The sequence below is a fragment of the Entelurus aequoreus genome, linkage group LG21 (assembly GCF_033978785.1).
Source record: "Entelurus aequoreus isolate RoL-2023_Sb linkage group LG21, RoL_Eaeq_v1.1, whole genome shotgun sequence".
In the NCBI taxonomy this organism is placed as follows: domain Eukaryota; kingdom Metazoa; phylum Chordata; class Actinopteri; order Syngnathiformes; family Syngnathidae; genus Entelurus; species Entelurus aequoreus.
In genome coordinates this window covers 48,047,996-48,061,921 of record NC_084751.1, presented here as the reverse complement: position 1 = coordinate 48,061,921, position 13,926 = coordinate 48,047,996, and the positions used below count along the sequence as shown (strand labels likewise).

The 13,926-nt window shown below is 41.3% G+C and overlaps 1 protein-coding gene across 3 annotated transcripts in view; it reads left to right on the top strand.

Annotated features, from left to right (window-relative positions):
- The first annotated feature begins 286 nt into the window (after window positions 1–286).
- Window positions 287–13,926, top strand: part of LOC133639104 (SKI family transcriptional corepressor 2-like) — a 36,980-nt gene continuing 23,340 nt past the window's right edge. Inside the window, exons 1-4 of one of the 3 annotated variants that reach the window (XM_062032246.1) lie at window positions 287–392; window positions 4,577–6,468; window positions 9,674–9,728; window positions 9,838–9,933. In XM_062032246.1, coding sequence (XP_061888230.1) covers window positions 4,591–6,468; window positions 9,674–9,728; window positions 9,838–9,933 — 2,029 coding nt within the window. In that variant the 5' untranslated portion in view covers window positions 287–392; window positions 4,577–4,590. Of the gene's footprint in view, window positions 393–3,177; window positions 3,315–4,576; window positions 6,469–9,673; window positions 9,729–9,837; window positions 9,934–13,926 lie in introns of those variants that run through there. The other 2 variants (XM_062032248.1, XM_062032245.1) reach the window with 2 other exon arrangements.

The following is a 13,926-nucleotide window of genomic DNA, read 5'->3' as shown; positions in this document are numbered from 1 at the left end:
AAATAATAAATATCCATCCATCCATGTTCTAGTCACGTGACGGGACCATCAACTAGGCCGCATGCAGCTCTTTAGCGCCGCCCTAGTGGCTCGCTGGAGCTTTTTCAAAAATGTATGAAAAATGGAAAAAGATGAGGAGGAAAAAATATATTTTGTTTTAATATAGGAGGAGAAACATGACACAAACCTCCCTAATTGATATAAAGCACATTGTTTATATTAAACATGCTTCACTGGTTCGAGTATTTGGTAAGCGCCGTTTTGTCCTACTAATGTTGGCGGTCCTTGAACTCACCCTAGTTTGTTTACATTTATAAACGTGCTTTTTGCCACTTCTTTTTCTCTCTCATTTTCTCCACCAAACTTTTAACGTTGTGCGTGAGTGCACAAAGGTGAGTTTTGTTGATGTTGTTGACTTGTGTGGAGTGCTAATCAGACATGTTTGGTCACTGCATTAATGCAAGCTAATCGATGCTAACATGCTATTTAGGCTAGCTATATGTACATATTGCATCATCATGCCTCATTTGTAGCTATATTTGAGCTCATTTAGTTTCCTTTAAGTCCTCTTAATTCAATGTATATCTCATGACACACTATCTTTCATTTTGTGTGGCTCCGGACAGATTTGTTTTTGTATTTTTGGTCCAATATGGCTCTTTCAACATGTTGGGTTGCCGACCACTGAACTAGGCCTACAAAGTTGTAAACATCTACATCGTCATCATTTAAGGCAGTGGTCTCCAACCACCGGTCCGGGGACCGGTACCGGTCCGTGACGCATTTTGCTACCGGGCCGCAGGAAAACATTCAATAATTTATAAAGGACTGCATTTTCTCCAACTTAACTTTGGCCTGTCCCACTGGACACACCAATAAATACGCTTGTTTATACTGTAGATGTACAATAATATTCCTGATAGGAAGTTACCATTTGTTATGCCGTATTTTCCGGAGTATAAGTCATATAGTCGCACCGGTCGAAAATGCATAATAAAGAAGGAAAAAAACATATATAAGTGGCACTGGAGTATAAGACGCATTTTTGGGGGAAATGTATTTGTTAGAAAGCCAACAGCAAGAATAGACATTTGAAAGGCAATTTAAAATGTCTAAAGAATAGTGAACAACAGGCTGAATAAGTGTACGTTATATGAGGCATAAATAACCAACTGGTATGTTAACGTAACATATTATGGTAAGAGTCATTCAAATAACTATAACATATAGAACATGCTATACGTTTACCAAACAATCTGTCACTCCTAATCGCTAAATCCCATGAAATCTTATACGTCTAGTCTCTTACGTCAATGACATCAATAATATTATTTCATATTTTACGCTAATGTGTTAATCATTTCACACATAAGTCGCTCCTGAGTATAAGTCGCACCCCCGGCCAAACTATGGAAAAAACTGCGACTTATAGTCCGAAAAATACGGTGTATGTGATAACTTTGTGACATGACACAATGCACATTAAGGAACATATCAAATATGAATGTGACAAGATTGTAGCCAAAGGCTGATTTCCATCTGCGTTTCATTGCAAAGAAACAAGCCCAGGGCTCAAACTAATTCAACGTTATAGTGACTTCTGTTTTTTAATGCGCTTATTTTTGCTGTATTTGAGTGGAAATGAGAGTTTAAACTGTTTTTAACTTTTTAACTGCTTACAACCAATTGCTCTTAAGATCATTTGTATTTGGCTTTTTCTATGTGCATATGTATATGTGTATATTAGAGATAATATGCTTTAAAATGTAATATCGGAAATTATCGGTATCGTTTTTTTATTATCGGTATCGTTTTTATTTATTTTTATTCTTTTATTTTTGTATTAAATCCACATTAAAAACACAAGACACACGTACAATTAGTACACTAACCCAAAAAACTCCCTCCCCCATTCACAGTCATTCACACCAAAGGGTTGTTTCTTTCTGTTATTAATATTCTGCTTCCTACATTATATATCAATATATATATCAATACAGTCTGCAAGGGATACAGTCCGTAAGCACACATGATTGTGCGTGCTGCTGCTCCACTAATAGTACTAACCTTTAACACTTCATTTCACTCATTTTCATTCATTACTAGTTTCTATGTAACTGTTTTTATATTGTTGTACTTTCTTTTTTTATTCAAGAAAATGTTTTTAATTTATTTATCTTATTTTATTTTATTTATTTATTTTTTTAAAAAGGACCTTATCTTCACCATACCTCGTTGTCCAAATTAAGCATAATAATGTGGTAATTCCACGACTGTATATATCGGTATCGGTAATCAAGAGTTGGACAATATCGGATATCGGCAAAAAAGCCATTATCGGACATCCCTAATTTCTATATATATATACTGTATGTGTATGCATGTATGTATGTATATATATATCTGTATATGTGTGTATGTATGTATATATATATGTATATATTGTGTATTTTACCTCTGTTTTAAATGGTATTTTTAGTCTGTCCTTTGCCTGTATGTGGTGAACAGCCTTTGTTATTCAAACTGTGGTTGTTTTAAAGGGCTTTATAAATAAAGTTGGTATGGTATGGTATGGGAAAGTCGGTCCCTAAAAATAATGCCTACAATAAAGCGGTCCCATGGTGCAAAATAAGGTCTCACTTATTTAGGGCCTTTGTGTATTATTTATAAAATGCTCATTGAAATGATGACATTGACACATATTTGCTTCTTTTAGGGTTTTTAAACGTGATTTGTTGCAGGCCCTGCTGTTTATAACGCAGGAGTGGTTTCACTTTCATTATAATAAACAACATACATTTAGTAGAGTCACGTGTTCTGCTCAAATCTCCACGGGGATTCTGAAGCCTTTTTTCCATATTTTAACCCACTTGATTATTACTTCCGCCGCAAATGTTGTAAACCATCCATCCTTCCATCCATTTTCTACCGCTTGTCCCTTTTGGGGGTCAGACACGTGTAATTATATTGTCACGTGTTTTTTGTTCACCTTTTATTGTGTTGGTTTTTAAAGGTGGCGGCTTAAGAACGCGCCGCACGTCAATCAAACTGGGAGGAGAGAGAGTGGGGGGGAGAGGGAGAGAGAGGGGAGGGGGGGATTAAGTGTGCGCGCGCCACCTCTTTAAAGGCGAATAAAAGCGGCGCGCGCGTCCACAATTTAGTCACATGTGACAAGGTCCCGCCAAAACTACTTTTACTTTCGATTTGCCGCTTTTTCCAAATCAGCCGCTATGTCGGACAAATGATTTGTGAGAGTGAAAAGGATTAAAAAGAAGAAGAATTGCGACAACTTGGAGGACGCGACTCTAATTGAGGTAACTCTCTTTTTTTTTAATGATGATGTCATTGTAAATGATTACATGATGATGTCATTCTAAATGGTTACATTGATAAGAAAGTGTTTGTCTTGTATTTTTATCCTCCCTGGAAACGTTGAATTATGAGATTTAGCAGTGCGGGGAAAAATAGAACATTTCGATGATTACAATTGTTGCACATAAAACATTTCAATAATTGCACAATTATTTCACTTGGTTTGTATTTGCGCAACATATTGAAGGATATTGACAGAAACACGCAGAAAAATATATTAATCTGACATCAAATATGTATCATCTGTGTTATAAAAAGTGTCTAATATTTACATTCCCTGCTGTCTATTTTCAGTTCGCAATCATTCGGTCGTTAAGTAATAATTTATTCAATTGTAATTTTACGTTTGTTTTGACTGTCAAAGTTAACAGTTGAGTGTTTTGTACATGAAATATAAAACCTGCCTATTTGCTGAAATAAGACTATTTTAAAACTAGAACGTCTTCGCAGGCCGGAATAACCCAATCATGTTTCTTTTTTTCCCTACACCTATTATAAAATAATAATACGCTTGAAATAACTTGAGTATAAACTTTTAACAAACAAATACTTTGCAGGAAAATACGGTACAACTTTAGTGGTAGTTTCAACAGACGGATTTTAAATGAGGGATGCGCGTTTTATTGAATATCTGAAGTGATATTTAAATATTCTGCGTGGAAGTGTTTTGCAGGCAAAAACATATAGAGACAAATTGTAGAATAATTATGTTTAAAAGCAACGTGTGTTGTCATCTTAACATCTTAAATGGAGAAGTGAATAGCAATTTGTTCTAAATTCATCACTCTTTTATCACCTAAAAATGCATAGTGCCACTAATATAATAATAATAATACTTAATTATAAATACATATTAATAAGAATAATACTTAATTATAAATACATATATATGTAAATATATATGTGAGTGTGTGTGTGTGTGTGTGTGTGTGTGTGTGTGTGTGTGTGTGTGTGTGTGTATTTAATTTTAATAATAATAATACAAAACATGCTTAACAATTATTCTAAAAAATATTTCATAATTAATAGAACTTTTTTTTTTTTTTAAACAATGGATGAATTAAAAATGATAATCTTAAAAAATAGTGATCGTTTGGTCATTGGAAACTCAATAGAATGTAATTGTTAACATCAATTGTGAAACTTTTCATGACAATATCATTAATATTTCATTATTTTATTTTTCCCTCCTTTGTGTCTGCAGGTTGTTCCGCCAGCATGGACAAGTCTCACCTTTCCAACAGCGACATCATCATGACGAGCCCCGCAGGCGCCTACCCGCAGGAAGCGCTGACTCCGCCCAGGCCCGCCCACCATCACTCTTCATCTTCCTTATCCTCGCCCTCCTCCTCGCCCCTCAAACCCAACCAGGTGGGCCAGGTCATCCTGTACGGCGTGCCCATCGTCTCGCTGGTCATCGACAACATCGAGAGGCTCTGCTTGGCGCAGATCTCCAACACGCTGCTGAAGAACTACAGCTACAACGAGATCCACAACCGCCGCGTGGCGCTGGGCATCACCTGCGTCCAGTGCACGCCCGTGCAGTTGGAGATCCTCCGCCGCGCGGGCGCCATGCCCATCTCCTCGCGCCGCTGCGGCATGATCACCAAACGCGAGGCCGAGCGCCTGTGCAAGTCCTTCCTGGGCGAGAACATGCCGCCCAAACTGCCCGACAACTTCGCCTTCGACGTGACGCACGAGTGCGCCTGGGGTTGCCGCGGTAACTTCATCCCCGCCCGCTACAACAGCTCCCGGGCCAAGTGCATCAAGTGCTCCTTCTGCAACATGTACTTCTCCCCCAACAAGTTCATCTTCCACTCCCACCGCACGCCGGACGCCAAGTACACCCAGCCGGACGCCGCCAACTTCAACTCCTGGCGGCGGCACCTCAAACTCAGCGACAAACACCCGGCCGACGAGTTGGTCTACGCCTGGGAGGACGTGAAGGCCATGTTTAACGGCGGCAGTCGGAAGAGGGCGTTGCCTTCCTCGAGTCATTGTTCGTCCTTGAAGACGATGCCCGGCCCTCACATGATGGCGGGCGACCTCGGTCCTCAGAAACGGGCCCACTTTGACGACGAAGAGGAGCTGGACGGAGGCGGTTTGTCCCCTCGCAAGACCCCGCGCTACCCCGTCATCCCCGTGCCCAGCAAAGGCTTCGGGATGCTCCAAAAGTTCCCCCCCACGTCGCTCTTCCCCTCCCCCTACCCCTTCCCCGCCTTCGGCCTGTGCCAGCAGAAGAAGGAGGACGGCGACGTCACAGCCGGGCACAAAGGGACGGGATTGTCGGGTCTTTTATGGCCCGGACGTAAGGACACTTTTTATCCTCCCTTCTGCATGTTTTGGCCCCCGAGGGCAGCGGGGGGCATCCCGGTGCCCACCTACCTGCAGCCCCAGCCCAGCCTCTCCTCCCTGGCAGACAACCCCTCCCTCAGGCAGGCCTTCCTGGATCTCTCCGACTCGTCCGAGCCCGGCAACGGAAACGCCCTCAACACAAACATGACCCCCAGCAACGCGAGCGCCGCTTCAAGATCCGGCCTCTTCGATCCAGACTGCACGATGGTGACCCCTGACCTGCGGCCCGTGACCTCCGAGAGCTGGCTTAAACTCCTGGACAACCCCGGTCTTCAAGCCAGGAAGCCCAGCTACGGCTCGGCGTTCCGTCCCGTCGTCAAGGACGCGGAGAGCATGGCGAAGCTTCACGGCAACGCGGACGAAGAGCTCGGGGTCATGGCGGCCGGCTCGGACCGCCACTCGCGGCTCTCGCCCGGGAGCAGCTGCAGCTACGCCAGCGAGAGCGGGGATGCAGAGGGAGGCGACAGCGAGGAGGACGGCGAGGTGGACGTGGAGTCCTCCAAGCAGGACGACGAAGAGGATGAGGGGAGCTTCGCCGGCCGCCCCACTCAGACTCAAACTAACTTGTTCCTGAGCAACAGCGGCGGGGAGGAGAGGGGGAAAGCGAGGGGGAGTGCCTCCCCTCCCTCCCCTGTGGACCCCATCCGCTTGGAGTCCCCCAGCCTGCCCGCCTCCTCGCCCGCCAGCCTGCCGCTCTCCAGCTCCACGCCGCCTCACAGAGAAGAGCTGGCTTTCAAAAACGTAAATATGCCCGCAGGCCACATGAGCTCATTATTATTGAAATGGTGCAGCAGCAGGCAGTGATGAGATCTGAGAGGAGCACCAGGACTCCAAACACTCTGATCCCCACTACAATACTAGGACTCCAAACACTCTGATCCCCAATACAATACTAGGACTCCAAACACTCTGATCCCCAATACAATACTAGGACTCCAAACACTCTGATCCCCACTACAATACTAGAACTCCAAACACTCTGATCCCCACAATACTAAGACTCCAAACACTCTGATCCCCACTAGAATACTAGGACTCCAAACACTCTGATCCCTACTAGAATACTAAGACTCCAAACACTCTGAGCCCTACTAGAATACTAAGACTCCAAACACTCTGATCCCCACTAGAATACTAGGACTCCAAACAGTCTGATCCCCACTTGAACACTAGGACTCCAAACACTCTGATCCCCACTAGAATACTAAGACTCCAAACAGTCTGATCCCCACTTGAATACTAGGACTCCAAACACTCTGATCCCCACTAGAATACTAAGACTCCAAACACTCTGATCCCCACTAGAATACTAAGACTCCAAACACTCTGATCCCCACTAGAATACTAGGATTCCAAACACTCTGATCCCCACTAGAATACTAAGACTCCAAACACTCTGATCCCCACTAGAATACTAGGACTCCAAAAACTCTGATCCCCACTAGAATACTAAGACTCCAAACACTCTGATCCCCACTAGAATACTAGGACTCCAAACACTCTGATCCCCACGAGAATACTAGGACTCCAAACACTCTGATCCCCACTAGAATACTAGGACTCCAAACACTCTGATCCCCACTAGAATACTAAGACTCCAAACAGTCTGATCCCCACTTGAATACTAGGACTCCAAACACTCTGATCCCCACTAGAATACTAAGACTCCAAACACTCTGATCCCCACTAGAATACTAGGATTCCAAACACTCTGATCCCCACTAGAATACTAAGACTCCAAACACTCTGATCCCCACTAGAATACTAGGACTCCAAACACTCTGATCCCCACTAGAATACTAAGACTCCAAACACTCTGATCCCCACTAGAATACTAGGACTCCAAACACTCTGATCCCCACGAGAATACTAGGACTCCAAACACTCTGATCCCCACTAGAATACTAAGACTCAAACACTCTGATCCCCACTAGAATACTAAGACTCCAAACACTCTGATCCCCACTAGAATACTAAGACTCCAAACACTCTGATCCCCACTAGAATACTAAGACTCCAAACACTCTGATCCCCACTAGAATACTAGGACTCTAAACACTCTGATCCCCACTAGAATACTAGGACTCCAAACAGTCTGATCTTGACTAAAATACTAAGACTCCAAACACTCTGATCCCCACTTGAACACTAGGACTCCAAACACTCTGATCCTGACTAAAATACTAAGACTCCAAACACTCTGATCCCCACTAGAATACTAAGACTCCAAACACTCTGATCCCCACTAGAATACTAGGACTCCAAACACTCTGATCCCCACAAGAATACTAGGACTCCAAACACTCTGATCCCCACTAGAATACTAGGACTCCAAACAGTCTGATCCCCACTTGAATACTAGGACTCCAAACACTCTGATCCCCACTAGAATACTAGGACTCCAAACACTCTGATCCCCACTAGAATACTACGACTCCAAACACTCTGATCCCCACTAGAATACTAAGACTCCAAACACTCTGATCCCCACTAGAATACTAGGACTCCAAACACTCTGATCCCGACTAGAATACTAAGACTCCAAACACTCTGATCCCCACTAAAATACTAGGACTCCAAACACTCTGAGCCCTACTAGAATACTAAGACTCCAAACACTCTGATCCCCACTAGAATACTAGGACTCCAAACAGTCTGATCCCCACTTGAACACTAGGACTCCAAACACTCTGATCCTGACTAAAATACTAAGACTCCAAACACTCTGATCCCCACTAGAATACTAGGACTCCAAACAGTCTGATCCCCACTACAATACTAGGACTCCAAACACTCTGATCCCCACAATACTAAGACTCCAAACACTCTGTTCCCCACTAGAATACTAGGACTCCAAACAGTCTGATCCCCACTAGAATACTAGGACTCCAAACACTCTGATCCCCACTAGAATACTAAGACTCCAAACACTCTGATCCCCACAATACTAAGACTCCAAACACTCTGTTCCCCACTAGAATACTAGGACTCCAAACAGTCTGATCCCCACTACAATACTAGGACTCCAAACACTCTGATCCCCACAATACTAAGACTCCAAACACTCTGTTCCCCACTAGAATACTAGGACTCCAAACAGTCTGATCCCCACTAGAATACTAGGACTCCAAACACTCTGATCCCCACTAGAATACTAAGACTCCAAACACTCTGATCCCCACAATACTAAGACTCCAAACACTCTGTTCCCCACTAGAATACTAGGACTCCAAACACTCTGATCCCCACTACAATACTAGGACTCCAAACACTCTGTTCCCCACTAGAATACTAAGACTCCAAACACTCTGATCCCCACTAGAATACTAAGACTCCAAACACTCTGATCCCCACTAGAAGACTAGGACTCCAAACACTCTGATCCCCACTAGAATACTAGGACTCCAAACAGTCTGATCCCCACTAGAATACTAGGACTCCAAACACTCTGATCCCCACTAGAATACTAAGACTCCAAACACTCTGATCCCCACAATACTAAGACTCCAAACACTCTGTTCCCCACTAGAATACTAGGACTCCAAACACTCTGATCCCCACTACAATACTAGGACTCCAAACACTCTGTTCCCCACTAGAATACTAAGACTCCAAACACTCTGATCCCCACTAGAATACTAAGACTCCAAACACTCTGATCCCCACTAGAATACTAGGACTCCAAACACTCTGATCCCCACTAGAATACTAGGACTCCAAACACTCTGACCCCCACTAGAAGACTAGGACTCCAAACACTCTGACCCCCATTAGAATAGACTTTAGTGACGGTGTTTGTCCTCAGCCTGTTAGAACAAGTCTCATCTTTAAGCTGTTGACATTGCATTAATAAGTTCTTAGTGTCCATGCATTATTTTGACAAGTATTGCGTGAAGTAAACAAACAGAAATGTTGTCACTAATTGCTTCAAAAATGTGATCCCCAGGTGGACAAAAACAGAAATGAAGGACTACCCGCCTACGCAACCAAAGACATTTCAGGTGAGTTGTATAAGTCATCTTTGTTTCACATTGAGAATAATAAAATGTCACGATGTGCTGCTCTCATAATAACTCTAAAAATGTCCTCTGCTTTGTGCTTTTATGACAGCAGCTCAACAAACAGTGGAGGACAACAAAGAGCAGAACGGCTTCTTCGGAGGAGACACCGAGACGTCAGCGCCGGACTACTGGAGGGAAAGCTCAGGTGGGTTTTGTCATTTTTCACTTTTCTAAATGTTGTCAAGCAATGTTGAGATTAGAGCAATTCAATCATTTATTTGTCAATTTTACAAGACTGTATTTGGATTTGACCAAATCTTTTATGGCCTTCAGTGCACCAAAGTGTGTGTGAGTGAATGCATTCATACACTCATTATTATTATTATTATTATGGTCTTTCTTACATTGTTGCAACCCTCTAGGACAGACCTGGGCAAATGAAGGCCCGGGGGCCACATGCGGCCCGTTAAGCTTGTCAAATAATTTGTTTTATATCTTTAAGATGGAAAGTGTAGCTGCCATTATGATGTGCAGTCATGTTTTCTAATGACCGTAAGTCTTGAACTATACAAAGTATTTCTATGGTTAGAATCTGTGCTTTTGCATGATATTTTAGTGACCAGTGTTGTCCTGATACCAATATTATTTCAAAACTTTTCGGTACTTTTCTAAATAAAGGGGACCAGAAAAAATGTCATTGTTGGCTATATTTTAACAACAAATCTTAGGGTGCGGTGGACCGGTACTTTTCAGAGGCGGTATGGTACCGAATATGATTCATTAGTATCGCGGTACTATACTAATACCTGTATACCGTACAACCCTACTAGTTACTATGGTAATCTACGTCACAGCAGTTCAGACGAGGCACCAAGCAGTGTGGGTGTGGCTTGATTGTAAAATATGTGGATTGAGAGGGGGTGTGACGTTCATATCTTCTCAATATTCAGGGTTTTATCGTTCATAGAAAACATTAAAATTCCATTCCGTTTTTAAGGCGGTCTGTCATAACATTTTTAGCATTCAGTCAGACTTTATTGTGAGGTTTTGTATCAGTTTTCCTAAAAATAGATAAAAATGTCAATCAAAATTTTTAGGTATGTCCAAACTTTTTGTACCAAGTCAAAAAGTCATTGGTAAATGGTAAAAGGGTTGTACTTGTATAGCGCTTTTCTACCTTTTTTTAAGGAACTCAAAGCGCTTTGACACTATTTCCACATCCACCCATTCACACACACACATTCACAAATAAATAAACTTTGTGTTATAGGTAAAAAGAAAACGTGTATAGTTATTAGTTAATGGTATTAAAATGTCAGTCTTGTGTCGTTACTTTACGCCTTTTTAGTCTTCTTTCATACATTTTTGCTGTTGTTTTTAATTCCGACATCTTTAATTGGCCAACTGTGGGCATTGATCCGATACCAAGTCGCCTAAAGTCTACAGGCTGATACCGACACTTGGAATTTGTCAAGCTCATTAAATGATTTTGTGATTTTTGCTTTAAATTGTTTGATTATGAGTTGTTAGGCAAAAAAATAAAAATTATTTTTTCTTAGTGCTGATTACTTTTTTAAAATCTAATTAATCACACTTTTTAAATTTGGATTTTTGTATTTATTTATCAGCAAACCTGCAGTATTTGTAAACAATTTAACAATTTAAAAACAATTTCAACAAAATAGTACCTAATTTTCCCTGTTATAATACACAATTGATCGAAATCAATACTGCAAAAATAAGTAAATAAAAGCAAAACCTACAGTTTTCTCTCATTCAAACCCTTTGAATTCCCCCCCAGCCAAGAACATATTGCGAAAACAAAAACAACTATTATTCAACAATACAGAAATCAATGCCGGGCCAGATTGTGGTAAGTGAATTTATGCAAAGTAGGAATTATTAATCATTAATGTAATATTTTCATATGAGAATGAATACAAAACTTTTCAAATAAGGATTTTAACATTACCAGAGCCACCTATGTATGAAACAACACCCATATACTTGCCTTCACACTCTTCTAATTCAATATTGTGTAGCGTCCCGGAAGAGTTGGTGCTGCAGGGAATTCTGGGAATTTGTTCTGTTGTGTTTATGTTGTGTTGCGCTGCAAACATTCTCCCAAAATGTGTTTGTCATTGTTGTTTAGTGTGGTTTCACTATATGGCACATGTTTATGACAGTGTTGTTTAGTGTGGTTTCACTATATGGCACATGTTTATGACAGTGTAGTTTGGTGTGGTTTCACTATATGGCACATATTTATGACAGTGTTGTTTAGTGTGGTTTCACTATATGGCACATGTTTATGACAGTGTTGTTTAGTGTGGTTTCACTATATGGCACATGTTTATGACAGTGTTGTTTGGTGTGGTTTCACTATGTGGCACATATTTATGACAGTGTTGTTTAGTGTGGTTTCACTATATGGCATATGTTTATGACAGTGTAGTTTGGTGTGGTTTCGCTATATGGCACATGTTTATGACAGTGTTGTTTAGTGTGGTTTCACTATATGGCACATGTTTATGACAGTGTTGTTTAGTGTGGTTTCACTATATGGCACATGTTTATGACAGTGTTGTTTGGTGTGGTTTCACTATATGGCACATGTTTATGACAGTGTAGTTTAGTGTGGTTTCACTATATGGCACATGTTTATGACAGTGTAGTTTGGTGTGGTTTCGCTATATGGCACATGTTTATGACAGTGTTGTTTAGTGTGGTTTCACTACATGGCACATGTTTATGACAGTGTTGTTTAGTGTGGTTTCACTATATGGCACATGTTTATGACAGTGTAGTTTAGTGTGGTTTCACTATATGGCACATGTTTATGACAGTGTAGTTTAGTGTGGTTTCACTATATGGCACATGTTTATGACAGTGTTGTTTAGTGTGGTTTCACTATATGGCACATGTTTATGACAGTGTAGTTTGGTGTGGTTTCACTATATGGCACATGTTTATGACAGTGTAGTTTAGTGTGGTTTCACTATATGGCACATGTTTATGACAGTGTTGTTTAGTGTGGTTTCACTATATGGCACATGTTTATGACAGTGTTGTTTAGTGTGGTTTCACTATATGGCACATGTTTATGACAGTGTTGTTTAGTGTGGTTTCACTATATGGCACATGTTTATGACAGTGTTGTTTAGTGTGGTTTCACTTTATGGCACATGTTTATGACAGTGTTGTTTAGTGTGGTTTCACTATATGGCACAATAAAAAAATACATATTTGTGAAATTTAACAGGAATTATCGATCCGATACTACCTTGTCGATGATGGCTCTCTGTATCGACCTGCCTGTACTCCTATTAGATTGTGCAAGTTTCAACTGGGAAATATCCTCTATTTTTTTGCCCGTCTTTCCCGCGGCGCCCTCCCATTTTGCTTGTTTCCCGTACACTATTTACTATTTTAATGGGGATAAAAGTCGTGGAGTCGGCATGTTTTCCATTGAAAATGTCATCTCAGTGGAGAATCTCCCTCATTTGGAGGAGAAGGTCCCCCCACTTCCACCCCCAGGCAGACAGGTGTGCACGTGGACGCTTCTCCACTCGTTAAGCTGCTTATTAGCGGGATATTGTTCAGATAAGTTCCATTTAAGAACTTGCACACAAAGCAACACTGGAGGTGATTATGACGTGCACATTTTGTGTGTGTGGACAAGGATAAGGTTAGGTGCACTGCAAAAAGTCAGTGTTCAAAAACAAGGGGAAAAAATACAAAAATGAGGGCTATTTTACTTCAACTAAGCAAAATTATCTGCCAATAGAACAAGAACATTTGGCTTGTCAAGACTTTCCAAAACAAGTAAAATGAGCTAACCTCAATGAACCTAAAACTAGCTTAAAATAAGTATATACTCACTAATAACAAGTGCACTTTTCTTGATAGAAAAAAAGGAGACCTTTTTTCTCAATGTGTTGAAAAATATTCTTAAATGCAGTAAATGCTAGTGCCATTATCTTGACATAATGATATGCACTCGGCATTACATTTCTTGAAAGCAGCAAACTTATACTAAAAACTAGTTTATTGTTCTTAATGGAAAGGCAACAAGGCAACATCTTGTTACTCTCGGGGTCTCCTAGCCGCTCAGGCTAATCATATTGTCTAAAAATGCATTTTTCCATGGATAACATGACATCATCGCGCCAAGTGCGTGCTCTTTCAGTCAATTAGT